The sequence below is a fragment of the Armigeres subalbatus genome, chromosome 2, assembly GCF_024139115.2.
Source record: "Armigeres subalbatus isolate Guangzhou_Male chromosome 2, GZ_Asu_2, whole genome shotgun sequence".
Taxonomy (NCBI): domain Eukaryota; kingdom Metazoa; phylum Arthropoda; class Insecta; order Diptera; family Culicidae; genus Armigeres; species Armigeres subalbatus.
The window spans coordinates 107,503,047-107,530,380 of record NC_085140.1 but is presented as its reverse complement, the minus strand read 5'-3'; the positions used below and the strand labels follow the sequence as shown (position 1 = coordinate 107,530,380).

The window sequence follows — 27,334 nt, the reverse complement described above, 5'->3', positions numbered from 1 at the left end:
ACCAGACATTTACTGTACGACAAATCCTTCAAAAATGCCGTGAATACCAGGTCCCAACGCCTCATCTGTTCATTGATTTCAAGGCGGCACACGACAGTATCGACCTCGTAGAGCTATGGAAAATTATGGACGAGAACAGCTTCCCTGGAAAGCTTACCAGACTGATCAAAGCAACGGTGGATGGTGTGCAAAACTGTGTGAAGATTTCGGGCGAACACTCCAGTTCGTTCGAAGTGCGCCGGGTACTAAGACAAGGTGATGGGCTTTCGTGCCTATTGTTCAACATTGCGCTAGAAGATGTCATGCGGAGAGCCGGGTGTAACAGCCGGAGATCGAGTCAATTTTTTTGTTTCGCGGATGACATGGACATTGTCGGCTGAACATTTGTAAAGGTGGCAGAGCTATCCAGCTTTCCACGCTCGGTAATGGCGGCTTATCGGTGTGTAAAAATCAATTGGTCACTGTACTGTTTGACACTAGCTGGAGGAAAGCCCACTGACGTTCCTGGGTGAGGGGAGGGGAAAAAAGGCCTTTTCGGCAGTGAGTTTTCCTCCAGCTAGTGTCAAACAGTACAGCGACCGATTGATTTTTGCACACCGACAAGCCGCCATTACCGAGCGTGGAAAGCTGGATAGCAAAGTACTGAGACAAGAACCTAGCGCGACAGGGCCCGCCTGGGAAGCAGTGTTACGATAGACGGAGATACCTTCGAGGTGGTCGAGGAATTCGTCTACATTGGATCCTTGCTAACTGCTGATAACAATGTTAGTCGTGAAATACGAAGGCGCATCATCTGTGGAAGTCGGGCCTACTATAGGCTCCAGAAGAAAGTGCGGTCAAAAAAGATTCGCCACCGCACCAAATGTGTCATGTACAAGACGCTGATTAGACCGGTAGTCCTCTACGGACATGAAACATGGACAATGCTGGAGGAGGATTTGCAAGCACTCGGAGTATTCGAGAGAGGAGTGCTTAGGACCATCTTTGCATAATCACTCCGGGTGGTTCAATACCCGGAATATAGGCAGTTAACTTTGAATGAGCTGAACTCTATTTTTTGTCATCGTGAAGGAACTTCCAAATAAGATTTAAAAAGAAATCAGATATAGGGGATCAATTTTATCAAAACTATGCATGATAATGATTAGCTTATCAATTTTAGAATTTTCCATGATTCTAAAAAAAGTCATCATAAAAAAGAAACTCTAATAAAACCGTGACTATTACGACATGCCTTTATTTACACTTATAACCATCTACATTCGAATAAACTACCTACGCCTTACTGCTGATTATCTGTAGAAAAGCATAATGTAAGAACTGATACTACAATATATGAAAGTACATATACGCGCCTGCATGATTTATGTATATTGGAAAGTGGTTGATAAAAGGTCCGCTTATCAGTAGTCTAACGCTGGTTGCTTTCCTTCTCTCAAACTACTGTAAAGCGGTTAAGCGGTTTCGATCCTCCGGGTCAGCTCATGACCCACCGTGGCCCCCAGTCGTCGGTGTTGATTGTAAAATCCTAATATAGAACTGTCTGGAAAAGGCATAATCTCAAGTGGAACAATTTGAAGACAAGATTGTCCTACATTGATTTAGGGCTTGCTTTTTGTACACGTTTACAGGTGAGATTTTCTTCATTGGTCTTGCTGGAAAATGACTGAGAAATGGCGTTGGTTGATGTAGAGATGACCCGTTAGTTTCTTTATTCTCAGATAACTACGCATTCATGGGGGAATTTAATTCCAGAGGTAACTTGTTCGGGTTTTGGACACACTGTTGAAGAGAGGATTACTCGAGGTTATTTGTTTGAATTTCATTATTGTCGCGCTTATCTTTTTCTAGAATGCTGCGGCGGTCTTACACTCGCAGGCTCGACTGCGAAGGTAAACGTCAAGATAGCCGCCGCGTTAAAAGATGCAGAATTTTCCCGCTCAAAACAAAACCACATGCTTTTCGCGAAATGACAGCAGTGTTCGATTGTATTAGTGAGAGGCAACCGGAGTCACTGAGTACGTGGAGAGTGTTTATCATGGGAAGTGCATATGGTTGGTGAGATTATCATTGACTCTGATGTGTTTAGTGACCGCTGCGATTACCTGAGAAGTAACCAGCAGGAAGCCGCAGTATTCTATTTTATCTCGAGATGCATAATACATTGTTGAGAATGTACTTACATCGCTGGCATCGTTGCCCCCAATATCCGGTTCCTTCACAACGACATTTGTACTGCGGCATAGCGCTAACCTGCGTGCACGATCCCCCATTTAGGCATGGTTGTCTACTGCAAATGTCATTTGATCGACCCTGAAATTATGTCGGAAAATCCGTTGGTGAAATGGTTTGGGTTTCGAGAATTCATAAAGCGATACCTTCAAAGCATCTTGGCATTCCTTACGAGTGGCGTATCGGAACTCCGATTTGCATCCGAACGCACAAGTACACTGACCGTTGTCTATCCGGCAGCCATGCTGCGTCTGGTCAAGTTCGCATGCTTGACTTAAGTAGATGAGACCTGGTAAAGGAGGAAAAATTAAACGTGGTAAGATTTTTAACATTTGGACAAGACATTTTGTCAAGGCGACGAATCGGGTGGAGTGCGTTGATCGAGGTTCAAGAGCGCTTTCAATGGGGCAGCAGGGACCATGTCCAAGGGCTTGACGACCCCTCCCCAGCTGTCTGCGAGTCAGGGAGAACTGCCTAGGGCGTGGTGGGATTTAGCAGTGGGCTCTGCTAAAATCCCTCCCAAAAAACCACAAGTGCCCGTAAGCGGACTCTATCAAAGCGACTGTGTGCCGCTTCAAAAGCACAAGCCCAGGGAGGGAGTGCCAACTGGCATGTGGAGTGTCCCTACTTCGGTAGGGTAGTGCGTGAGCTGCTTTGGCAGGGAGTGAGTGATCTGTTTGTGCTGAGGCAGGAGTGTCATAGCGAGTCGCCGCCGCTATGGCAGCCTCGAAGCGCAGCAGAAGTCTGAGTATGGACTGCACATGCTCGGGTAAGAGTGTCGTAGCGTTGCTACCGCTATCGACACCTCGAGGCATGGCAGTGGAGTGTTAGAATAAGTTGTGGAGTGTACCTACTTCGGTAGGGTAGCGCGTGAGCTGCTTCGGCAGGGAGTGAGTGATCTGGTTGTGCTGAGGCAGGAGTGTCATAGCGTGTCTCCGCCGCTATTGTCACCTCAAAGCGCAGCAGAAGTCTGAGTATGGACTGCACATGCTGAGGCAGGAGTCGAGGTATCCCATCGACACCTCGAGGCATTGCAGTGGAGTGTTAGAGTGAGCACCTGAAAAAGGGTCACATGGAGCGAATGGTCTTTGGAGAAGCTGCTTCGGCGGCAGGGTAGCAGTGGGTTGTACCCACACACCTACAGTTGTGCACATGTGGTGCATGGGGAGTGTCCCTGCTTCGGCAGGGTAGCGTATGGTCTGCTTCGGCAGTGGTGTGATTGATCTGCTCGTGCTGAGGCAGAGTGTCGTAGCGCAATATCTGTAGGCCCAGGCAGTAACCGCTATTGACACCTCGAGGCATGGCAGCGGAGCGTCCGGGAGAGCATCCAAGTAAGACTCAAATGGAGTGAATGGGGTGCGAGTCAGTCTCGCGTGGGACGAGTGCCTGTGTGAGCGATAATGAGTGAGTACGCTTAGTACTGCCGTCCCCCAGAAGTAGTACTGCGAGGTAGTTCCTGGGGAAACGATGGTGGAGCCCAAGGAGTTTAGTCGGTATTACCGGTATGGTCGAGTCCGACACTCCAGTACACTTCCGTGTGGTAGTTTGGCAACTACAATGCACGTGTACTGGGTTAGTGTGTAAATGCATTCTCCCTTGTAAAAAAAAAAAAAAAAAAAAAAAAAAAAAAGAGCGCTTTCAAGTATCAATGAAACACGCAGCGGGTTATACGTCAAGGACTATTTAGGTATTAATAGATGTGCTTACATACTTAACAAATATTTGTCATTATGACAAACAGTGTACTGAGGGCTTAAGTTTGTGAAACCACAACACAACAGAACCCAGTGCAAATCAGTCACGTGTCGATAAAAAAGTACGGAAAGTGGGAAAAATGAAATTGAAGCATCCATCCAATGTTGTTACAAACAACGTAGAGCGTAGCTATTCCTTCTGCAAACGAGAGTTCTGGCAGTCTATCTTTGGTCTTTTCATAGCGGAAAGAGACGGTTTAGTGTCTCAACGCACGAGTAGATAGGAGACGATATTGGCCCATTTACATATTCGCTAGTTCTAGCGGACAATGCGCTGTCCGATAATACTAGCGCGGAATTAGCATAATGTAAGCATTATTGGCAGATGACAATTATTGTTTATGGCCCGTTTACATATGAGCTAGTTCTAGAGAACAATGCACTATCCGACAATACTAGCACGATATTAGCACAATGTAAACAGGAATTATCCTTGCTAATAAGCGTTTACATTATGCTAATTTCGTGCTAGTATTGCCGGATAGTGCTGTAAGTGTTGGTTATGTTATGCCGAGAGTGTTACCAAGAAATCCGTGTTTAGTGTAGTGTATTTCGTGGAATAAATGTTGCAAATGCAGGTAATACTCGTGTCTCAGTGTAGGTTTTTCCCAGTCAGCCCCCTGTAGTAGGCTAGGTCCCTAGCTTAGGACCAGAGGACCGATTAAAGGCCCTTTGGACGACCATTAAGGGGTGGCGTAATGGGTCACATGGAAGGTCACTGACCGAGGGACGAGGTCATGAACCCCAACACATTAAAAAACATCTCCCTGTCCAGATTTCTCGACTAAAGAAAAAGCATTCGATCGAGAAAGTTTATAATCCCGCGCTAGCAAGTTATTGGAAGTGGAGAAATTAGTTAGAGAAAAGTGGACAGTGGGAATAGAGAAGAAGAACCCCGCCGTTTTGAGTTTCAAGTTCCGAAGAAAGCCGTACACCGAGAAAATTCTTTATATTGAATATATTTGTCGTACACATAAATTTTTGCAATTTGGCGACCCAAATATATGCAATTTGTACCCACACATAAATTCACACATACATTTTATTTGATTGTAGATTATATTTGTACTTCGCGTGGAGAGTGGTTCAAAACATCGATTCTGCTCCACAGTGCTCATCTGATTCTTTACCATGTTCCGAGTGTCTAATTATTGGGACGATTAATCAACATGCGGTTTTCGTTGGGTGAAAGCTATTGAGTATCCCTTTTAGCTATGTAGGTTTTCTTTTAACCTGCGCTTAAGGTGATTATAGAATGAAGCCCGTGGTGAATTTCAAATTCACCACATGTTTATCTACATACATTTCCAAAACCCCAAATCTAGCGTAATAGTTTTCGTACAGTGCCGAAACTCAAATTAGGATTGTTCAGCATAACTAAGCAAACGATCTACCATTATTTTAGCCCCATACGCGTTATGGTCCTTTCATCTCGTGCTCTTGAAAAACATATTGAAAAAGCACGTGGTTTACAAAATGGCCGATTTCTGGCTTCATTCTATAATCACCTTAATGGGGAAACGTCATTAACAGTATAATGAAAACTTAACTTTCCCCATACTAATTTGCATGCAAACTTGAAACGGCTTGTGCTAAATCAGTTTTAATCCAAATGAGCTCAAATTTTCAGAGGACACTCAGAACATGGTAAAGAATCAGATGAGCACTGTGGAGCAAAATCGATTTTTTTAACCACCCTAATGCACCCTAGTGCACTAATTAGAATCATGAATTAAATTAATGGATTTTTGCCAATAAAAATGTGTGGAATTTTTGCAGTGTAGTGTGCCGTCCTCGACTGATACCGGCATCGTACCCGCTGGAGGCCAATCCATATTGGCAGATCGAGTGTGCGCGTGTTCGTACCGAAAGCTACACGGACTTCCAAGCCACCCCGGAAGTCATTGTGTCGCCATCGCTGAGTGCCGACGTTCTAGAATTAGCCGTCGTTGAAGCCTTGTAAGCAGATTGGAGCAGAGGCAGCAGTGGTGGAGAAAGAGAAAGAGTGGTGGAGCTGTGGAAAGAAGTAGGGGCCCCGAAGTAGAGGTTAGAGTAGTGAATAAGGAAGTGGGAAGAAAAAGGGTTAGGAAGTGTTACTAAGGGATAAGAAGAAAGAGAAGCCAAATAAAGTGTCCTGTTGTAGAAATACTGTGGTTTTCCTACTATTTGAGTGCGAGAAGTACCTGTCCGCGAGTTTCTTGAGGTGAGCGTGCCGACCCTGAGGCCGTTTGATTCAGGGAGTCTCTGTACTGCTCAAGGGATACTTACCCATTAATTACAGTGCATTGTCCGCTAGAACTAGCTCATATGTAAACGGGCCATTATGGCCCGTTTACATATTCGGACAATGCACTATCCGACAATACTAGCGCGATATTAGCATAATGTAATGGCCCGTTTACATATTCGCTAATGGACCAATCAATAAGCAAAAACTGCCGCTATGAAATGAGCAGATCGCGCCACCGTAGACATGTTCTGTCAAATACACACGAATAGAAATATGAATATCCAGTTTTCCGCGAGCGGTAATGGCCGCCAGCTTGCCTGCGGGTTAGGGGCAAGCCAGAGTAAACGCGACGAGCGATGCGACGCGACGCGACTCACGTAAAAGAATAACAATCAATATCATCAGGCTGTCAAATTGCACTGTCGCGTCGCATCGCACGTCGCGTCGCATCGCACGTCGCGTCGCATCGCACGTCGCGTCGCATCGCACGTCGCGTTTACTCTGGCTTGCCCCTTAGGGGCAAGCCAGAGTAAACGCGACGTGCGATGCGACGCGACGCGACAGTGCAATTTGACAGCCTGTTGATAATGATTGTTATTCTTTTACGTGAGTCGCGTCGCGTCGCATCGCTCGTCGCGTTTACTCTGGCGGGCACCTTAGTCTCTAATTTGACATTTCTGGAGGTCAACTGCACCCATCGCTCCGAGCATTCTGACCAATGTGGCATAAACGAAGGTGCTGATTAAGTGAATTCAAGCCTTTTTTATATACCACATTGATCAAAATGCTCGAACGGTGGGTGCAGTTGACCTCCAGAAATGTCTAATCAGAGACTAACCCGCAGGCAAGCTGGCGGCCATTACCGCTCGCGGAAAACTGGATACTGTTACGCCATTATTTTGATGCGGTGAGTGAAAAATGAGTTACCTTGATTGATCCATTCTAGCATAATGGAAGCTTGGAACATGGAGCTGTAAGTCGCTTTGCAGGTTGCGACAGGATAATCTACGATGAATTACATCCCCGAAACTTCGACGTCGTACCGCTGCAGGAAATCTGTTGGACAGGGCAGAAAGTGTGGAAAAGCGGACATCGAGCGGCTATCTTCTACCAACGCTGTGGCACCACCAACGAGCTGGGAAACGGCTTGCTGGGCAAGATGCGCTAACGTGTGATTGGGTAGCAGCCAATCAACGCAAGGATGTGCAAGCTGAGGATAAAAGGCCGTTTCATCAACTATAGCATCATCAACGTGCACTGCCCACACGAAGGGAGACCCGACGACGAGAAACGGTGCTCCCGGATCAGAGAAACGACTGGTATGCCGGCGAATGTGAGCAGTTAGTTGAGGAGGAGAATGCAGCGTGGGCGAGATTGCTGCAACACCGCACGAGGGCGAACGAGGCACGATACAAACGGGCGCGGAACAAACAAAACTCGATTTTTAGGGGGAAAAGCGACAGCAGGAAGATCGAGACCGTGAAGAGACGTACCGCGCTAATAATGCACGAAAGTTCTATGAAAAGTTAAACCGTTCACGTAAGGACCACGTGCCACAGCATGATATGTGTAAGGAAATAAACGGGAACCTTCTTACAAACGACCGTGAGGTGATCCAAAGGTGGCGGCAGCACTACGAAGAGCACGAATGGCGATGTGGCAGACAACGATGGTGGTATGGTAATGAACCTAGGAGCACGCGCGCAGGACATGCGACTTCCGGCTCCGAATCTCCAGGAAATCCAGGAGCAGATCGGCTGGCTGAAAAACAATAAAGCCCCTGGAGTTGACCAACTACCAGGAGAGCTGTTTAAACACGGTGGTGAGGCACTGGCAAGAGCGCTGCACTGGGTAATAATTACCAAGGTTTGCAATGATGATGTTCTTCCGCAGGAGTGGATGGAAGGTGTCGTGTGTCCCATCTACAAAAAGGGCGATAAGCTGGATTGTAGCAACTACCGCGCAATCACATTGCTGAAAGCCGCCTACAAGGTACTCTCCCAAATTTTATGCCGCCGACTAACACCAATTGCAAGAGAGTTCGTGGGAAGGTATCAAGCGGTATTTATGGGTGAACGCTCTACCTTAGACCAGGTGTTCGCCGTTCGCTAGGTATTACAGAAATGCCGCGAATACAACGTGCCCACACATCATCTATTTATTGACTTCAAAACCGCATATAATACAATCGATCGGGGTCAGCTATGGCAGCTAATGCACGAAAACGGATTTCCGGATAAACTGATACAGTTGATCAAGGCGACGATGGATCGGGTGATGTGCGTAATTCGGGGGCATTCTCGAGTCCCTTCGAAACGCGCAGAGGGTTACGGCAAGGTCATGGTCTTTCATGTTTGCTGTTCAACATCGCTTTGGAAGGGGTAATACGAAGAGTAAGGATTAACACGAGTGGTACAATTTTCAATAAGTCCGTCCAGCTATTTGGCTTCGCCGACGATATAGATATTATGGCACGTAACATTGAGAATATGGAGGAAGCCTACATCAGACTGAAGAGGGAAGCTAAGCGGATTGGACTAGTATCAACACGTCGAAGACGAAGTACATGATAAGAAGAGGTTCATGAGAAGACAATGGGAGCCACCCACCGCGAGCTTGCATCGGTGGTGACGAAATCGAGGTGGTAGAAGAGTTTGTGTACATGGGCTTTGAAACGGTTGCGTTGACAGACAGACGTGAGATCACGACACTGGTGACTGTCGAAAATGATACTAAGAGAAATTCGGAGACGCATAGTGGCTGGAAATCGTACGTACTTTGGACTCCACAAGACGCTCCGATCGAATAGAGTTCGCCGCCGTACCAAACTGACAATCTACAAAACGCTCATTAGACCGGCAGTCCTTTACGGACACAAGACATGGACGATGCTCGTGGAGGACCAACGCGCACTTGGAGTTCTCGAAAGGAAAGTGCTGCGTACTATCTATGGTGGGGTGCAGATGCCGGACGGTACGTAGAGGAGGCATGAGCTGCTGGGAGCAGAACATAAAATATTCATCTTCATGAAGCAACTTCGGTCCGAATTTTGACAAACATCGCATGAATATTCAAAACATAGAATGACATAGTCAGACGACTACTCCACGAACTCATTCATTCGACTGTCACTGAGTGTGTTTACAATGTGCAGAAAATAACATAATTAGCATTGTTTATGTTGATGTTTACCGTTGAAAGTGTCTCGCGGATGAAAATCGGATTCAGTCCTGTGTGATAAATCACTTTACTCATTTGAAACATGTTCAGATTTCAGATAACTTATCAATTTGTGAAATGTGCATAAATATTCAATGACTAATATTCAACTGAATATTGACTGTCCAGAGCCGACTATGAATGTGTCGGAAGTGAACTGACAAATGAAGAAAAATGGACTTCACCGAAAATTTTCGATTATTTTACACTCTGGCTGGGAGAACCATCCATCGTTCACACCGCAAAAATCGGACGACTGCGGTGGGCCGGGCAGGTAGCCCTGGGCATAGAAGTATCATCGTGTTAGCCTGATGATATACGAATGCAGAAATAGTAACTTGGCTTAGAAACCTCGAAGTTAATAACTGTGGAAGTGCTTAATGAACACTAAGCTGCGAGGCGGCAATGTCCCAGTGGGGGATGAAATGCCAATGAAGAAGAAGAAGATGATCAAATCTCCAGGGAATCCAGAAGAAGGTTGACAAAAGCACTGCACTGTGGATAGTTACCAAGGTTTGCGAGAAGGCATGTCTGTCACAAATTTTAAGCCGTTGGGTAACAGCAAACGCAAACGGGGGGTTTGAATGCTCTAACATGGATAGGGTTTCGTCGTAAGCCACATAACAAGATCCGACGTAAAGTATCAAAAAAGCAGCACCACTCTCCAGACTATTGGTTTTAACACACTTACAAACAACCTTTTTCGTCAAAAAATGTACATATTGAGTCCACACTTTTCTAAAGAACACATATTTTAACGCTGCTGTTTCCATGAATAGGAATCAATGAAACCAATAAAAAAATTGACAGATCGTCTTCTATGCATGCACAAAATTTATGACACGTAAAGCTATATACGATGACCGGCTGTTGGACTATCTTCCATCTATCGATCGATGCCCCTTACCAGAGAAAGTAAGTACGAGGATAGCACCAAGAACGATCCTCTGCTGCATGATTCTGCTTTGCTGCAGTGTTCTAAAATTATCACCGTCCCGTTTCTCGTGTTTGCTTCTTATCGCGTTCCGCGCACACTCCCTTCGAAGTGCTATCACACTTGCACTTGCCCGTTCCTTCGATAGACGGATCGATGGCACACTTTCGCTGGACGACAAAGCCGACGACGTTACAACCCAGATCTGTTCAATTATTTGTAAAATTTGCTTTCCGAATTCACAATCGTTCGAACGCGGCAAGAAAGCATTCGTGCTTCCTAGGCGCTGATAACACTCTGCTTGGTATTTCCTTGTTTCCAGAAGCACATCACACTCTCAATAAATTATTAAGTTCTTTTTGACGATCAGGATTGATCGGTTAGTCGGTATGTGCGTCCCAGAGGAGGAGAGATAGAATTCAGGATGTGTGCACTCGCGCGCGGCTGATGAACGACTGACTGCACAGATTTGGGTTCTCGAGAGAAAGGCTTCCGCCGCAACATACTTGATAACCAACGTCGGACTTCTATGCTGTCGTTTTTATACACAAGTTATTTCTATTCGAGTACGTTATTTATGAGTCCATCATTTGCATCATGTGTTATTGATTAAGAACAGATTGAAATTGATTTCCATTTTGAATTAATTCCAGTAACGGAAAAGAATTTCTCTTAAGTTTTATGAAACGAAATATCTTCTATAGAACCGCCATAAATGCATTTTTTGTTAGTAAATCTGTGAATCGATCGTTGAATCATTGCAAACTGAACTAAATATCGATGATCTGTATCATGCAGCTGCTGTACTATCGTTTCACTTCTCTAGATGTGAACGTTCAATAAAAAAGGCCACAGAATATGCCATATTCGATCTTGCGTACTGCAGCCACCAGCCGAGACGAAAAGATTGCCTTCAACCTCCATACATCGGTTGATAACGCATCATCGTGCGGAATAAGATTCAGTCCATTGCCCTTGCTGCATTTTGTCCGTTCTGATTACGTTCATTCATTCATTTATATTCCTACAATCAATCTGCCTGGATCTATCTTCTGGCTGTTTCTTTTATTGCTTTATTCAGTTGTCAACGACACAGCTGAACTGCTGTGAAATTCTGGTTAATGGAAGATTACCACCATTCTCTTTCGTTTACTATTTGAATGCAATGATGCCAGTTGCAACAATATCCGTTTATAACACGATGAAGATTAACAACTGTTAAGTGTAGTAAAAAGCCCCTTATTACCAGGGCGTAATTGATTTTGGTCTTGGATTTTGGAAAGACGATTCTTGTTCAATTCAAGCTATTTTAGTCAACTTAAGAACGATGCTTTCTGAGACTTTTGCACATCAGAGCACCGTATCGTATGACGGCTCTTCTATTTCGTTAACGCGGTCGAGCCACATCGTTGACTTCAAGTAACGGAAATTTGACTATTAGCCGAATCCGGCCTAACAGCGAACTGTTTTCATCGAACTCAAATTCACCAAATAGATACGCGCTGTAGTTACTTCGTGTGGCTAAGGTTTAATCAGAATGGTTATTTTTCTTTATAAAAATACAATATGCTTTCTGCCTTATATTCCTTTGTGTAGTTTTCCAACCTTCTTACAAACGAGCGTGAGGTGATCCAAAGGTGGCGGCAGCACTACGAAGAGCACCTGAATGGCGATGTGGCAGACAACGATGGCGGTATGGTAATGAATCTAGGAGCACGCGCGCAAGACATACGACTTCCGGCTTCGAATCTCCAAGAAATCCAGGAGGATATCGGCCGGCTGAAAAACAACAAAGCCCCTGGAGTTGAACTATCAGGATAGCTATTTAAACACGATGATGAGGGACTGGCTAGAGCGCTTCACTGGGTAGTTACCAAGGTTTGGGAGGATGAGGTTCTGCCGCAGGAGTGGATAAAATTTGTCGCGTGTCTCATCTATTAAAAGGGCGATAAGCTGGATTGTAGCAATTACCGCGCAATCACATTGCTGAACGCCGCCAACAAGGTACTCTCCCAAATTTTATGCCACCGACTAACACCAATTGCAAGAGAGTTCGTGGGGCAGTACCAGGCGGGATTTATGAGTGAACGCTCTAGATCAGGTGTTCGCCGTCAGTATTGCAAAAATGCCGCTGTTGTAGCCGAGAGTATATTTCCGAATAACTATATTAATTAAAATACACGGAACTTGATCGGAAACATTTTTATTCACGTTGGTAAAACGTGGTGACGATTCACGGTATCTATAACAACTAACAATAGAGGTAGGTAGGGGAGGCGGGAAACAAGGTTGATACAACTAAAGTCAATATAGCGGCACTTCAGGTGCAACGATTAAAATAACAGTTAAGGTGAAACTATAAAAACTCTCCTCCCCTTATGAATGCAACTTATATCTACAAATTTAGTCTTCTAGGTGGTTTGATGACTCTTGTAGATCGTCTTGGAGATGCTTGAAACCTGATATTCTCCGAACGCACATTCGGTGCCTGCCCCCTTGATTCCGATACCGCAGGTGGTATGTCTGGACCGGATAAAACAGGAGCGCTTCCCGAGGAATTTGTTTCGACTGTAAAACTTGCTGCAGGCGTTGAAGTTGTAAAAAGAGATGGCTGTTCTGTTGCATCGATGTTTGGAACTGGACGGATATCTGGCTCGAAACGGACCGTAGGAAGCTCAGGACATCTAGTCTGCAAGTTTGCTCCCACTTCTCTCAGTTGATCGACATGACGCTTCCAAATTCGACCATCATCCAACTTGACATTGTAATGCAGTTTACCCAGCTTTTCAGCAACGTGACCGTACTTCCACTTTTCTTTGTCCAAATAGTCACGAGCAGCCACTCGCGTCCCCTCGACAAATGATTTGATGGCAACTTCTGGATTGTCCACAGTGCTAGTTGTATTCGGTACCATTAAATCAAGACGAGACCGGATTTGTCTGTTGAACAGCATCATCGAAGGCGACTTCCCTGTAGCCTGGTGTATAGTTTTCCTGTAACTAAGCAAGATGTTGCAAAGCTCAGAGTGCATCTTGGACTTATCGCAATTGAGAGCCTTCATTTTGTTCTTAAACGTTTGGATAAAACGCTCTGCCTGCCCGTTCGTAGCCGGGTGGTACGGAGCACCCATCTTGTGGAAGACACCGTTGATCTTCAGAAACCTCTGGAACTCGGCTGACGTAAATTGTACGCCATGATCACTAACGAGCACAGCAGGTATCCCGTAGGCAGCAAAAAATTCACGACACGCGTAGATAGTGGTACTTGTAGTAATGTCTCGCAAAATCTTCACCTCTGGCCATTTCGTATAAGCATCGACGAAAACAATAAAATACGTACCCCTGAATGGATCGGCGAAATCAACGTGCACCCTTTCGAAGGGTTCTTTTGCCGTTTCCCAGCAGTGTAGTGGCACTTTAACAGGATCAGGACGTGTCATCTGGCAAGACGCACAACTTCGTACAAGCTCCTCGATGTCTTTGTCGATTCGTTCCCACCAGACGTACCCTCTAGCGAGCGATTTCAGCCGTGTGGTACCAAAGTGAGTGGAGTGCAATTCCGTTAGTACATTTTGCCGCAGCTCTGGTGGAACGTACACACGAATTCCGCGCATAATGCATCCCTGTTGAAGAGCGAACTCATTTTGGTCGATCCCAAAACGATCTCGCGCATCGATTTTCTTCCCATTCTTCAAACCTTGCAATAGCACACGTACTGTGCAATCAGCAGCGGTCGATCTGGCAAGATCGTTGACCGTCAATGGCAGTGTCTCAATTATACTGACTTCCAGCATATCAACTTATTCGACGACGTTGTCTGGTGTCATTGTACTGATCGGCAAGCGGGAAAATGCATCAGCATTATAATGATCCTTCGTTGGGCGAAATTTGATATTGTAGCGGAAAGATGCAAGGAATGTTGCGTAGTGCTGCATTCGTAATGCTGACATCGCCGGCAAACCCTTAGTTTCCGAAAATATCTGCTTCACCGGCTCATTGTCGGTAACCAGCCAAAATTTCCTTCCGTATAGGTACTGGTAAAACTTCCATACACCGAAGATTATGGCATACGCTTCCCGGTCGATCTGCTTGTACCTGCGTTGTGTATCGTTCAATGTTTTCGACGCGTACATGATTGGTCGTTCAGTGCCATCTGGCATAACGTGGCTGAGTACAGCACCGACGCCGTATGGAGACGCGTCAGTCGCTAACACCAAGGGTAATTCCGTGCTGTAGTGCACCAAGAATCGGTCGGATTGCATTTCTATCTTTACTTTCGAGAACGCTTTTTTACATTCCTTCGACCAGTGGAACGCCACGTTATTACGCAGGAGACGGTTTAATGGATAGATGGTAGTGCTCAAATGAGGAAAGAATCGGCCATAGTAGTTCACTAGGCCAACAAATGAACGCACCTGTTCTTTGTTCCTCGGAGCCGGCATGTCTTGTATAGCATCAATTTTCTTCCGCACCTTATGTATTCCGTCTCGATCAATCAGATACCCGCAGTACTCAATTTGATCAGCAAAGAATTTACACTTTTCCAGGTTGATTTGCATGTTGTACTTACTAAGGCGTTTAAGCACTTCCTCTAGACGCTGTAGGTGGACCTCGTCGTTAGGTCCCGTAACTCGAATGTCATCCAGAAAAACAGTAACTCCTGGAATTCCATTGAGTACCTCCTCCATCAAGCGTTGCCAAATTGCCGGAGCCGAACTGACACCGTACATCAGCCGTGTTGGTCTGTACAAACCCAGATGAGTGCTTAACGTAAGAATCTCCTGATCCTCCACGCTGAGCTCCAGCTGCAGATAGGCTTGCGACAATCTTTGTAAATTTCTCGCCACCTGCCACATTAGCAAATAGCTCCTCGACGGTGGGCAGTGGGCGCTCGTCAATCACTAGATTTGGGTTTACCGAAATCTTATAGTCGCCGCAGAGGCGCACTCTATTGTTCAACTTCATCACTGGGACTACTGGTGTTGCCCAAGCACTGTGATTTACCTTCACTAACACACCGCCTTTTCTAAAGACTTGATTTCTTTTTCGACTGCATCTCGGATGGAAAACGGAACTGGCCGTGCTCGCAAATATACCGGCCGCACATCCGATTTCAACTGTAGCTTCGCCGTGAGACCTTCGATTTTCCCCATGGATTTTTCACAAACACTACCGTAACGCGCAATGAGCTTTTTTACGGATTCGTCACTATTTTCAACCGTGATCGCATTAACGTTTTCGTAAAACTTTTTCACGTCAATCTTCAGTACTTTCATCCAGCTCCTCCCCAAGAGTGGGTGCTTCTTATTCTTCGCCACATACAGCAGCAGTTCGTGGCTTTTCCCTCCATAGTTCACATCAACAACACACATTCCGGACAGCTCAATCATGTCCCCACTGTAGCTTACCAGAGCAGTATTCGGGTGACGCAATTTGGCCCCAGGTAAGTACCTTTTTTGATCGGATGCACTCATAATCGAGACAGGTGAAACACTGTCCACCTCAAATTTTACCGAAGCTGTGTTGACCGTTAGCTCTAGCCAGAACTTGCCAACGCTGTTGTTGAAATCAGCTGCGTCATACACTCCACAAATCTCATCGGTCTTCACATTTTCTTTGCACTTCTTATCGAAATTTTCCTCGACCTGGAGCGTATCACTTTTCCCGGTGGGCACCATCAGCCGCAATCTTCTTTAAACACACTTTCTGTAGGTGACCCGACACTTTGTAATAGTTACATGTGGTCTTGATGTGCGGAAACTTGTTCGCGAAGTGGTTGGAATTTCCGCACCTGAAACACTCCCCCTTCTTCACATCACTATGCACCTGTGCTTGCACTTTCTTCGCTGAAATATTTCCCTTTATGTAATTCTTCGACTTCGCATGCTTCGTGGGTGGATGTTCCACCAAGTTTAGCTCGGGTTTGCACTGACGCGAATGGATCTCTTGTCCGCCTTTTGCAGATGCCTCCATTGACACAGCAATTTCCCGGGCACGATCTAGTGTGAGACCACGCACCTCCAGCAGACGCGCTTGTATTCCCCGATCCCTAATCCCGAAAACAAATTGGTTCCGCAATGCAGTGCTCAGGTAGTTGCCAAAGTTGCAGGTTATGGCCAACTTTCTCAGAGCGATGAGATAATCGTCAATCGATTCCTCCGCACGGTCGTCGCCTTGCTTGCGACATTTGAACCGAAAATTTTCCAGGATCTCGAGTGGTTCTGGGTTAAAATGATTCTCCAAAATCAAAACAATGTCGTCGTAGGTCTTCGTCTGTGGTTTGACCGGTGCTGGTTTGTCCGAAACAACGTCGTATGTCTCGGCACCCATATAGTGCAGCAGCATCGGCAGCTTCGCAGCATCCCCAACACCGAACAACAAGAATGCACCCTCCAGTCGCTCGACCCAGCGAGACCATTTCATTTTATGGCGATCGAACGGCTCGACTGTAAACATAGACTGCATCGCGACTGGGACCATCGCAACAGCAGGGGGCGGAGCCCCTCCAACAGGAACTCCTGCACCGGCGGGGATTTGGACATTTGGATTGGCCATTTTCCTTCACCAACGTCCACGTACTCGTCGCCAAAACTGTTGTAGCCGAGAGTATATTTCCGAATAACTATATTAATTAAAATACACGGAACTTGATCGGAACATTTTTATTCGCGTTGGTAAAACGTGGTGACGATTCACGGTATCTATAACAACTAACAATAAAGCGACGATGGATCGGGTGATGTGCGTAGTTCGAGTTTCAGGGGCATTCTCGAGTCCCTTCGAAACGAGCAGAGGGTTACAGCAAGGTGATGGTCTTTCGTGTCTGCTATTCAACATCGCTCTGGAGGGAGTAATACGAAGGGCAGGGATTGGCACGATTGGTACGATTTTCACGAAGTCCGTCCAGTTATTTGGTTTCGCCAACGACATTGATATTATGGCACGTAACTTTGAGAGGATAGAGGAAGCCTACATCAGACTGAAAATCGAAGCTAAACGGATTGGACTAGTCATCAACACGTCGAAGAAGAAGTACATGATAGGAAGAGGCTGTAACGGCCTTTCGGTCCGTTACAGTTTTGAAAATATTTTGTATGGAAAGTAGTTTAATTAATAATTTTTGTAAATAGTTTCACAAAGCTATTAAAGATTGGCAGTCCGATACACCGTGTTTAAAAAGCTCTTTTCACTTTGAATTACTTTGAATTACTCTCTAAACCAACGTGCAGACCATGTGGCAAGCGCGTGTGACTACGTCACCGATTCGGGTGGCGACCATCCATCTGGGGAAAATTCCAACAATACCTTTTAATAATTCTCGGGAAAGATCGGCAGGCAAAATGGGCTGCAATCGGAATGGATCAATTGCTTCCTGCACTTCGATCGTTAGGAGAGAGAAATGTAATCTAGGGACTTCGTGAGGTCAAAACCGAAGGCCAAGAATTAAGACAATCTTGCATTTGATCTGAAGATTCTTGACTATGATTCGATCACTTTGATCTGGATTGTGGAAGAGGCAGGAGTAGTCCATTTAATTCGCGTCGTGAGGTGATTTCCAAGGTAGTAAAGTGACATGGTAGCCTTTTTGAAATTAATAATTCTAGTTCAAACTCTCTCCTAGTGATAGCAATAGCGAATAGAAGGTGTGCGAGTGTGGATAATTGAACAGGTAAATCACGTGCTTTGAATGTGCTTTTTGATATGTGGTAATATCGTGGAAAACACGTTTTATGCTAGATTCGTGGCAAGTGTCCCGAAAGCCCGACACCTCACCAGTATCAGTCAGCGACAACTTCTGACCCCACTCTGCAGCGTCAAAGTTTCCCGGCGGTCCACTTTGTCGGAAGGGGCCGCGATCGACATTTTCGCGCCCAGGCAGGGCGAAGGCAAAGCAACCGTAAGTCAGCAGCAACAGCAACCGTTTTCCCGCTTTCGGTGACGACCGAGAGCGCTGCAGCAAAGTAAAGCCCACATCTCGTTGGCGAGGCGTCGTGGGCGCATGAAGACTGCCATGGCGTAGAAGGAAGAACAGCAACAGAGCGCGCCGCGCATCGCGGTGTAAGAGACCGCCATCGATTAGATGTGCCATGGGTAAGCGCCACCCTCTCCACCATCCCTTAAGCGAATGGCAAGCGTCGCCATCTCCATCGATAGAGCACGTGCGTAGGCGTCGTCTGCTCATTAGGCCGCCTGCGGCACCGCACCGTTCGCCGACCAACCAACAGCATTGTCCGGCAAGCCAACGTAAGCACCGTCCCCGTCGTGGAGCACAGCGCCGACAACAATACAGATGGTCCGTGAGTAGGACAAACGCAGCATGCAAATTAAATCGCCCAAGCGCGCTTGGCGAAGAATCTTTTTTTGGTTTTGCCGGCTCTCAATTGTCTATTGGCGATGCATGGCCCGTGAGAGGCTACTTCTCGATTAGCCGATCCGGTTGAATGTGAATGCCCACATCGCACAAAAGCACGTGATAGGAAAATAGAACGTTAATGGAAGATAGGCAGAACCGTACAGAAGAAAGAATAGAGAGAGAGTCTTTAAATTATAGAATATAGGCCTGCGAAAACCATGAATCCATGTGTATGAATTAAACTGTTAAAGCATTGAGTTTGAGCTGGAATAAAATGTTAAAGGGTACCACAGACAAACCGACTTGTTTGGTAAAAAGTAACGAAAAGAGGTAATGTAGAGGAGGTTTTCATGTCACTCGGAATCGTTTAACAGTAGTTTTTCTTTGGGATTCTTTTACTGGGGAGGTTGGCCCTGAATCAAACCAACGAACACTCTCCATTTTTCTAGATCTGATCGGGGTGAGCTGTTTATAGCCAACCGATGATGATAACGACTGTGAGCGGATATTCTTGCTTCCAACTAGATTGTCCAGCAGAGAAATTCGAAGAAGCATCATGACAGAAAATCGTACGTGCTTTGGACTCCGCAAAACGCTCCGATCGACCTCCTATCATACCAGCAGAGAAATTCGAGACGCGTCGTGGCAGTTCGCCGCCGTACCAAACTGACTATCTATAAAACGCTTATTAGACCGGTAGTCGGACACGATACCTGGACGATGCTCGTAGAGGATCAACGCGCACTGAGAGTTTTCGTAAGGAAAGTGCTGCGTATGGTAGGGTGAAAATGGCGGTCGGTACGTGGAGGAAGCGAATGAATTACTAGTTGCATCAGCTGTTGGGAGAACCATCCAACTTTCACACCGCGAAAATCGGGAGAGTGCGATGGGCCGGGCACATAGCTAGAATGTCAGACAGTAATCCGGTGAGAATGGTTCTCAACAACGATCCGACGGGAACAAGAAGGCAAGGTGCACAGCGGGCAAGGTGGATCGATCAGGTGGAGGACGATCCGCAGACTGCCTGGTTTGCGAAGTGCAGCCATGAACCGAGCTGAATGGAGAAGACTTTTATGTATTGCACAGGCCACTCCGGCCTTAGTCTGGTAATAAATAAATAATAGTTGAACTATTGAAAACAATCAGCTGACTATTGATTTACAATAAAAAACTTTCTTTTCGTTTCCCACCAATTTAAGCTATGCCAAATAACTTTTGTTCTAGCATTTTTCAAAGATGATTCCTTCCTATTGAAATCTTCAAAAAAAAATTGTGGGTTTGTATGCAAGACACGACCGTAAACTACGTAATGCCAAATATAGTACACTAAACCAATGATTCCGCTCTATATAGAAGAGAAGGAACCATCCTACCGACACTACTACCCAGCGCTTTAGCAACCCCTCCCACTCTGTGAGGCTGACGGAGTAGGGACCAACTGTCTAGCTAGCAGCTGGAGCACGCCATCCATACACTCCAGTTCAATAATTGATAATACCCTAAAAGTAGGCAAATACCAAGGGGAAGATCCATTAATTACGTAACCCAAAAATTGACCTTTTTCAACCCCCTCTCCCCCCTATGTCGCACTTTTTATATGAATCATTTAAAAAATTTGTATGGATTGTCACACTTCGAGCAACCCCCTGTAAGCGTTACGTAATTTATGGATGCCCCCAAGGATTGGAACACGCTGTATAAGGGATGCATTATACATGAAAAAACTAAAATTTTCAATAGTTTAGCATTGATAACCAAAAGTTTCAATACTACTGGCAAATTGGTGGAGAGTTTGCGAATTGATTGATATATAAATGTTTAAAATCCATTAAAAGATAAAGGACCTATTAATGTTACAAATCTTATATGATTTCGTGACGGTCCCAATTTTGAAATTTTCATTTTACACCCTGTATCCGAGTCTACCCCTTAGACGTACCTACCTGTTACATGGTTGGCTACAGCGTATTGTAGAGCTCCATAGTCGTCGGTCTTAGGCGATGTTCCTCCAGTTTCCCCGAACGTTCAGGGTCCCCAGGTCCGATTCCACCGCATGCAGCCACGAAGTCGCAGGCCCCTATCTGGTTCTCTGTTGAATATTGTTTTCGATATTTTTTCTTCCGACATTCGCACTATGTGACCAGCGCACTGAAGTCTGCCGTATTCACAATATTTTCTTCTTTGTATACTTGATACAGCTCATGATTCATGCGTCTGCGCCAAAAACTATTTTCAAGTTTCCTTCCGAGTATTGTACGCAGCACTTTTCGCTCGGAAACACCGAAAGCTCTCCGGCCCACCTCTTTTAATCTCCATGCTTCATGTCCATAAAGGGCCACTGGTAGAATCAGTTTTGTATAGAGCAAACTTTGTTTCCGTCTGCATGTTGCGGGACCTAATCTGGTTACGTAATCCGTAAAAGGCCCTATTCGCAGCAGCAATACGTCTTTTCACTTCACGGGAAATGTCATTGTCACATGTCACAAGCGTTCCAAGATTAACAAATTCTTCAACAACTTCAAACACATCCCCATCAAGCACTACCTCTGAACCAACACCACTTGGTCTTCCCCTTTCTCTACCTGCCACCATGTACTTTGTCTTGGTAGAGTTAGAGGTCAAGCCTATCCTCGCCGTCTCTCTCTTCAGTGCATCTCCCTGCTTCAATCCGTCTAGGGTCATAAACGAGGTAGACATTTCGTCTGCAATCCGAATACTTGATTTCGAGCCATCCAGCGTTGCACGTATCAGTCTAATCATTTTCGCCGGAAAACCATGTTCGGACATTATCTGCCACAGCTCAGTTCTCTTCACTGAATCACTGAAATCGATGAACAGATGGTGAGTCTGCAAGTTGTACTTCCGGAATTTATCAATAACCATCCGCAGGCTAAACATCTGATCCGTCGTTGATCGGCCCTCACGAGAACCTGCCTGGTATTCGCTTACTAAGGACTCCTCAAGCGGTCTCAGTCTGTTAAACAGAATACGCGACAGGATTTTGTACGCCGAGTTCAGAAGGGTAATTGGCACACTCTAGTATGTGCCCTTTCTTATAGATTGGGCATATGAGGCCATCCAACCAGTTGGCAGGCAGTTCTTCATCTTCCCATATTTTCTGGATAATGTGGTGGATTGATTGATGCAGCTGCTCACTTCAGTGTTTGAGAAGCTCGACCGGGATCTGCCTTGTCTGTCAGCAAATTCTCCAAGCAATATCCAGTTATCCAATTCTCCAAATTCTCCAAGCAATATCCAGTTATCGTAAACTATTACTAAGTTAGATTTCGGACGACTCAGGAGAGTTTTAAATTTAAAGTTAATCTTAATTTAAAACATTTTTGGAACAAAAGAGATTAATAAGCTGTTTATTGTTTTGTAAATCCTTTCTATTTACATAAATTGTTTTTTTCTAATGTTTGGTTACGTTGTACAAGAAAAGGTTGTAATATTAGATTAAATACACAACTTTCATTCGAAACCACATATTTTTTAGCAGGCTGGTAGAACAGGTGTACCAAAAGTTCACGAGACGCCCCTGGAGAAATGTCGTCCATCGATCAGCACGTGCTCTAAACTCGGATTTTGCCAGGTGTTCTTCTTCTTCTTCTTATTGGCAATACATCCCCCCACTGGGACAATGCCGCCTCGCAGCTTAGTGTTCTCTAAGCACTTCCACAGTTATTAACTGCGAGGTTTCTAAGCCAGGTTACCATTTTTGCATTCGTATATCATGAGGCTAACACGATGATACTTTTATGCCCAGAGAAGTCGAGACAATTTCCAATCCGAAAATTGCCTAGACCGGCACCGGGAATCGAACTCAGCCACCCTCAGCATGATCTTGCTTTGTAGCCGCGCGTCTTACCGCTCGGCTAAGGAGGGCCCCTGTTGCCAGGTGTGTTTGCGGATATTCTTACGTGCGAAGTAGGTACTGCTGATTGCCATCCCTTTAGCAGCAGCAAAGGTCACAAGTTGCAGACCATTATCGTTGGTAGCGGAATGAAGGCTTTCCGTACCATAATACCCTTCATTCTCAACACGCAAATGCGGTCGCTTGTCGGCTTCCACCGGATAACACGCTTCATCTGCTTCCCGATCACCATGAAGCCAACTCCTCGTTCTGCTCTGTCATTGTCGCTATAGTAGATGTGGTACTTGAATGAAGTGTTTGCTATGGGACCCACCGCCCGGAATTCACGTTCTCCAGTTCTGGGCCACCGTATTTCCGGGATTGCTGCCACACTCGCGCCGACCTTCTGCAGCTCAAGAGCCAGGAGCCCAACACGTGCGGGATCATTCAAAGTTCTCACGTTCCAAGATCCGACTTTCCAATCGTTGTCCTTTATTCGTTGCCGGGTCTGTTGCCGTTGAATCAATCCGTTTGCTCTACTTTTGCCTTTTGTAACTGTAGAATCTTCGGTAGGCTACCTTACCAGTTCCAGACCATAGTTCCCACCTAGGTTGGTTACCCGATCTTCCCTAAAGTTGCTTGTATCCCGGCCAGCGCCACGAGGAGGTAGGGATAGGTGTTGCTGGGTAAGAGGCTAAGGATAGCAAAATGGGGTCTATTTTATTCCTTCAGGTACGCGAAGTACCAATGGTACGCTTTACCCAGCATTTGCCGTGCCCCTTAGACGTAGTTTACGTCAAAAAGTCGTGGGCGGAAATAGGGTTAAAACATTACCTACATAATTTTGTTCGGAGATGATGCTGATTCTGTGGAGTGCCGTCAGAGGTCCACAAAGATACTATTTGGCGTTTTATTCCACAAACATCCAAATATATAGTTGTTGGTTGTAGGCTAAACGGGCTAAAACGGTTGATTATTGGTTGTTGAACAGTTCTGAAATATATATTCAGCCATTTGACTCAGTTTTGACTGTTTTCACTAGATAATTTTCAAGCATTTAGGCGTTACATTTTTATCAAAAGGTATTGTGATATATTAGGTTTTTCATTATTGTTGGTTACTAGTCAGCAATTTAAATTTATCAAGATAAATAGATCGCATTAAATGAAATTTTCCAATGTCATAAGTACATCAACATAATTTTATAAGGAATGACTCTCGCGATTGATGATTAAGTATTCGAACGAACTTTCAGAACTTCTTTTGTTTGATGCGAGCATGACTCAAACACTACTAATAAGGAAACTGCAAAAAATTCAAAAGGACTCCGACACAAAACCACTCAAACTAAATAATCTAAAATATTAAAGGGGACTTAAAAAAAACTATTTGGATCAGGTCTCAACAGTGACCAGTTGAGCAACGCGACTTTGGAACCTCTGTTATTTCTTCGAGATTAATAGAAACAAACTGACTTTCCACGTCCAAAATGAAATTCCTTGATTTTCCAGGTAGTCGACACCCTGCCAGTTACTCTGTCGATTTGAATCATTACTATTCATCACCGTAAATTGTGCTAAAAAACGTACACGTAAAAAAATAACCTTATATGTTATGGCAAAAAACCATTCGAAAATACTTATACTCTTCATTATGCCACCTAATGAATGAGCCCGTATCAAAAAGCTAATAACATTCATAAGTTAATGAAAAGTATAAGTTTCCGAATGTATGTGACTAATGCGATGTATAAGTTTTTCCTTATACATGTCATTAAGCGCCTGCTTTGGCAAAAAAGTATTAGAAATATTAATAATAAACAACATTAATTTTTTTTTTACGTGTAGTAGTGATCGCATTTGATAAAATAATCTCTATTTGAACGATATTTGTATAAAACATGAGCTGTCATCAATGTTAAGCTGATCTAACCATTACCATTTGATTTAAATTAAAGTTTTATTATATCAAATGTACCCTAATTAGGTTGTATCTCAATTATCGACTTGTCTCCCCCCTTGTCAGACTTACCAGAGTATAAACGCTTTCATTCAATTAACCTTAAAGAACTGCTTATGTCCCCGTCCGCTAGGAATCTGCCCACGGATGCGTAACCGTCTCACCGCCTCCCGCAAATACTTGGGCTGAATGGCTCCCGTTTCGCCGGTGTGTTCCATCACATCCAGCGCTTCCTCCACCACCTCACCGACAAACACCTTCGCTATGCCGGACATCGCAATGACCACATTCTGCGAAACCGAACAGCCGGTGATGGTTTGCATTAACCGCTTGACTGCCGCTTTAGGGAATGCCGCCCGGCGATACATCTCGTACCGGTCCAGTTGCTCTTCGGTGAAGTTCGATACCAGCACCCTGCGAATAGAATGGTTTTAATTAACTATTTCTGCTGTATTAGCTCTGTGATATCTTGGCTTTCATTTTGCGAAAAGCACAATGATGCTTAATAAGACTGAGACTCCGTAGAAGTAAGACGTTAATTTACATAATAAGATCAACAACTTACTGCATCTTCTCCAGCTCCTCCTCCTCCATGATTCGTTTGCTTTTCATCTCTTTCCGCTTGGCTCGCTCGAGATCTTTCTGCTCTTTGCTGAGGGCGATAGCGCCGCTACTGATGTTGATGCTCTCTCGGCCAATTTCCGGAAAGATAATGTCCTCGAATTCTTCCGTTTTAAGCGAATACGTGGCAGGGCCCGTGGTGCGGACAATTTCTTCCTGCAGCTGAGTTGGTTCGATTTTTATCGATGAGGTAGGCGGTGTCCCATCGAAGAAGTCATCCTCCGAGGAAAGTAACGATTGAAGATCTTTTTTGCCATCGGATGGCATGTTGTCGTCGGAGCTGCTAGGTTCTAAAATGTTTTCCATTTTATATTACAATTATTTCACTAAACGGTCGTCAATTTATATTTTTTAATTTAAAGTTTTAAAATAATGTTTGCTGATGCGATTTCGATTAAAATGTTTGACGTACAGAAAATAACAAAAGGCTTTTGATTGCACTGTAAAAAATCAAGTTTTTAGGATCAAGGAAAGAGCTTTGGGTCTGGTCAAATATTACGTAATAGACCAGTGCATGATGACGTAGGTTGACAGTTCACAGAGCTTTTTCTCCGGGACTTAGCCTGCGGCGCAGCTTCCGATACAATTGTTTCGTCATTTTATTCGCATGTAGATGTCCTTTGCGATTGATTTCATGCTAAATGCAAAGAATAACACTAAAATATTCGGATCACAGCAATTTTGAACTAAAAATATGATTTTTAATTTTCCCTTCATCGATTTGTCTTCTAACACCTTGTAAACAAGCTCTGTGAACTTTCAAAATAAGTGAGGTTAAGTTAGAGTTTGCATTGGTCTATGGCACTCGCACTGCACGGACTGCTTTGTCTCTTCCTCGCTGCAAAGCAGTCCGTGCAGTCAAGGAGATAGACTTTAAAGTCTAGCTCCTTGCCGTGCAGTGCCCTATCCAGCTTTCCACGCTCGGTAATGACGGCTTGTCGGTGTGTAAAAATCAATCGGTCACTGTACTTTTTGACACTAGCTGGAGGAAAACTCACTGGCGAAAAGGCCTTTTTTCCCTTCCCCTCATCCAGGAACGCCAGTGAGCGACCTCCAGCTAGTGTCAAACAGTATACAGTGACCGATTGATTTTTACACACCGACAAGCCGCCATTACCGAGCGTGGAAAGCTGGATAGGGGTCGGGGACAGTTTTATTCTTGTTTCGATATACACGCCCGTTTCAAATCACTCAGAGACTGAGTGAAATTGTATTGCCGTCACTTTTTTTACTCACGGAAAATCTTACTCATTTTTCGTAAAAAGTGGAACTACTCAAATTTTGAGTAGGTCCACTTTTTACGAAAATTGAGTAACTTTTCCGTGGGAAAAAAAGAGATGGCAATACAATTTCACTCAGTCTCTGAGTGATTTGAAACGGGTGTGTACAGTTTGCTGACGTTTAATCATCTTTCTCAAATCCCGAATCCCGAACCGAAGCGAAAATCTTTATCTATATCTTTATCTATCCAGCTTTCCACGCTCGGTAATGGCGGCTTGTCGGTGTGTAAAAATCAATCGGTCACTGTACTTTTTGACACTAGCTGGAGGAAAACTCACTGGCGAAAAGGCCTTTTTTCCCTTCCCCTCATCCAGGAACGCCAGTGAGCGACCTCCAGCTAGTGTCAAAAAGTATACACGTAAAAAAAATTAATGTTGTTTATTATTAATATTTCTAATACTTTTTTGCCAAAGCAGGCGCTTAATGACATGTATAAGGAAAAACTTATACATCGCATTAGTCACATACATTCGGAAACTTATACTTTTCATTAACTTATGAATGTTATTAGCTTTTTGATACGGGCTCATTCATTAGGTGGCATAATGAAGAGTATAAGTATTTTCGAATGGTTTTTTGCCATAACATATAAGGTTATTTTTTTACGTGTACAGTGACCGATTGATTTTTACACACCGACAAGCCGCCATTACCGAGCGTGGAAAGCTGGATACTGCAGTGAGACAGATGCTGAACAATATTGTTTTTCTGAAGCCAATTGGGGAATTATAGAAGCGCCGATGATTTTATAGTTCAGAAATCAAGAAAATGTCGCCAGCAGGGTCTAAAATTGATATTGCACAGCAAAAAGAATTGTAATAAGCATCGACGTATTCTATGCTGATGTAATAAAAAAGCTATGTAAACGCAAAAATCTGATGCAAAATTACATCATTTTT

General features: G+C 44.7%; 3 protein-coding genes across 3 annotated transcripts; all 3 read right to left on the bottom strand.

The window, feature by feature from the left end:
* Positions 1-1,209: 1,209 nt before the first annotated feature.
* On the bottom strand, positions 1,210-10,833 carry LOC134214893 (notch homolog 2 N-terminal-like protein A). The gene is made up of 4 exons (XM_062694170.1): positions 10,343-10,833; positions 2,379-2,521; positions 2,184-2,313; positions 1,210-1,782 (listed from the first exon to the last, which is right to left on the bottom strand). The coding sequence occupies exons 1-4, from the start codon at positions 10,389-10,391 to the stop codon at positions 1,718-1,720; spliced, it is 387 nt and encodes a 128-aa protein (XP_062550154.1). The 5' UTR covers positions 10,392-10,833; the 3' UTR covers positions 1,210-1,717.
* Positions 10,423-14,162, bottom strand: LOC134209137 (uncharacterized protein K02A2.6-like). The gene is made up of 2 exons (XM_062685120.1): positions 13,148-14,162; positions 10,423-10,574 (listed from the first exon to the last, which is right to left on the bottom strand). Exons 1-2 carry the CDS (start codon positions 14,160-14,162, stop codon positions 10,423-10,425), a joined length of 1,167 nt encoding a protein of 388 aa, XP_062541104.1.
* Positions 14,163-24,514: 10,352 nt separating this feature from the next.
* On the bottom strand, positions 24,515-25,575 carry LOC134214892 (transcription initiation factor TFIID subunit 11). The gene is made up of 2 exons (XM_062694169.1): positions 25,099-25,575; positions 24,515-24,947 (listed from the first exon to the last, which is right to left on the bottom strand). Exons 1-2 carry the CDS (start codon positions 25,458-25,460, stop codon positions 24,626-24,628), a joined length of 684 nt encoding a protein of 227 aa, XP_062550153.1. The 5' UTR covers positions 25,461-25,575; the 3' UTR covers positions 24,515-24,625.
* Between the last annotated feature and the right edge of the window lie 1,759 nt (positions 25,576-27,334).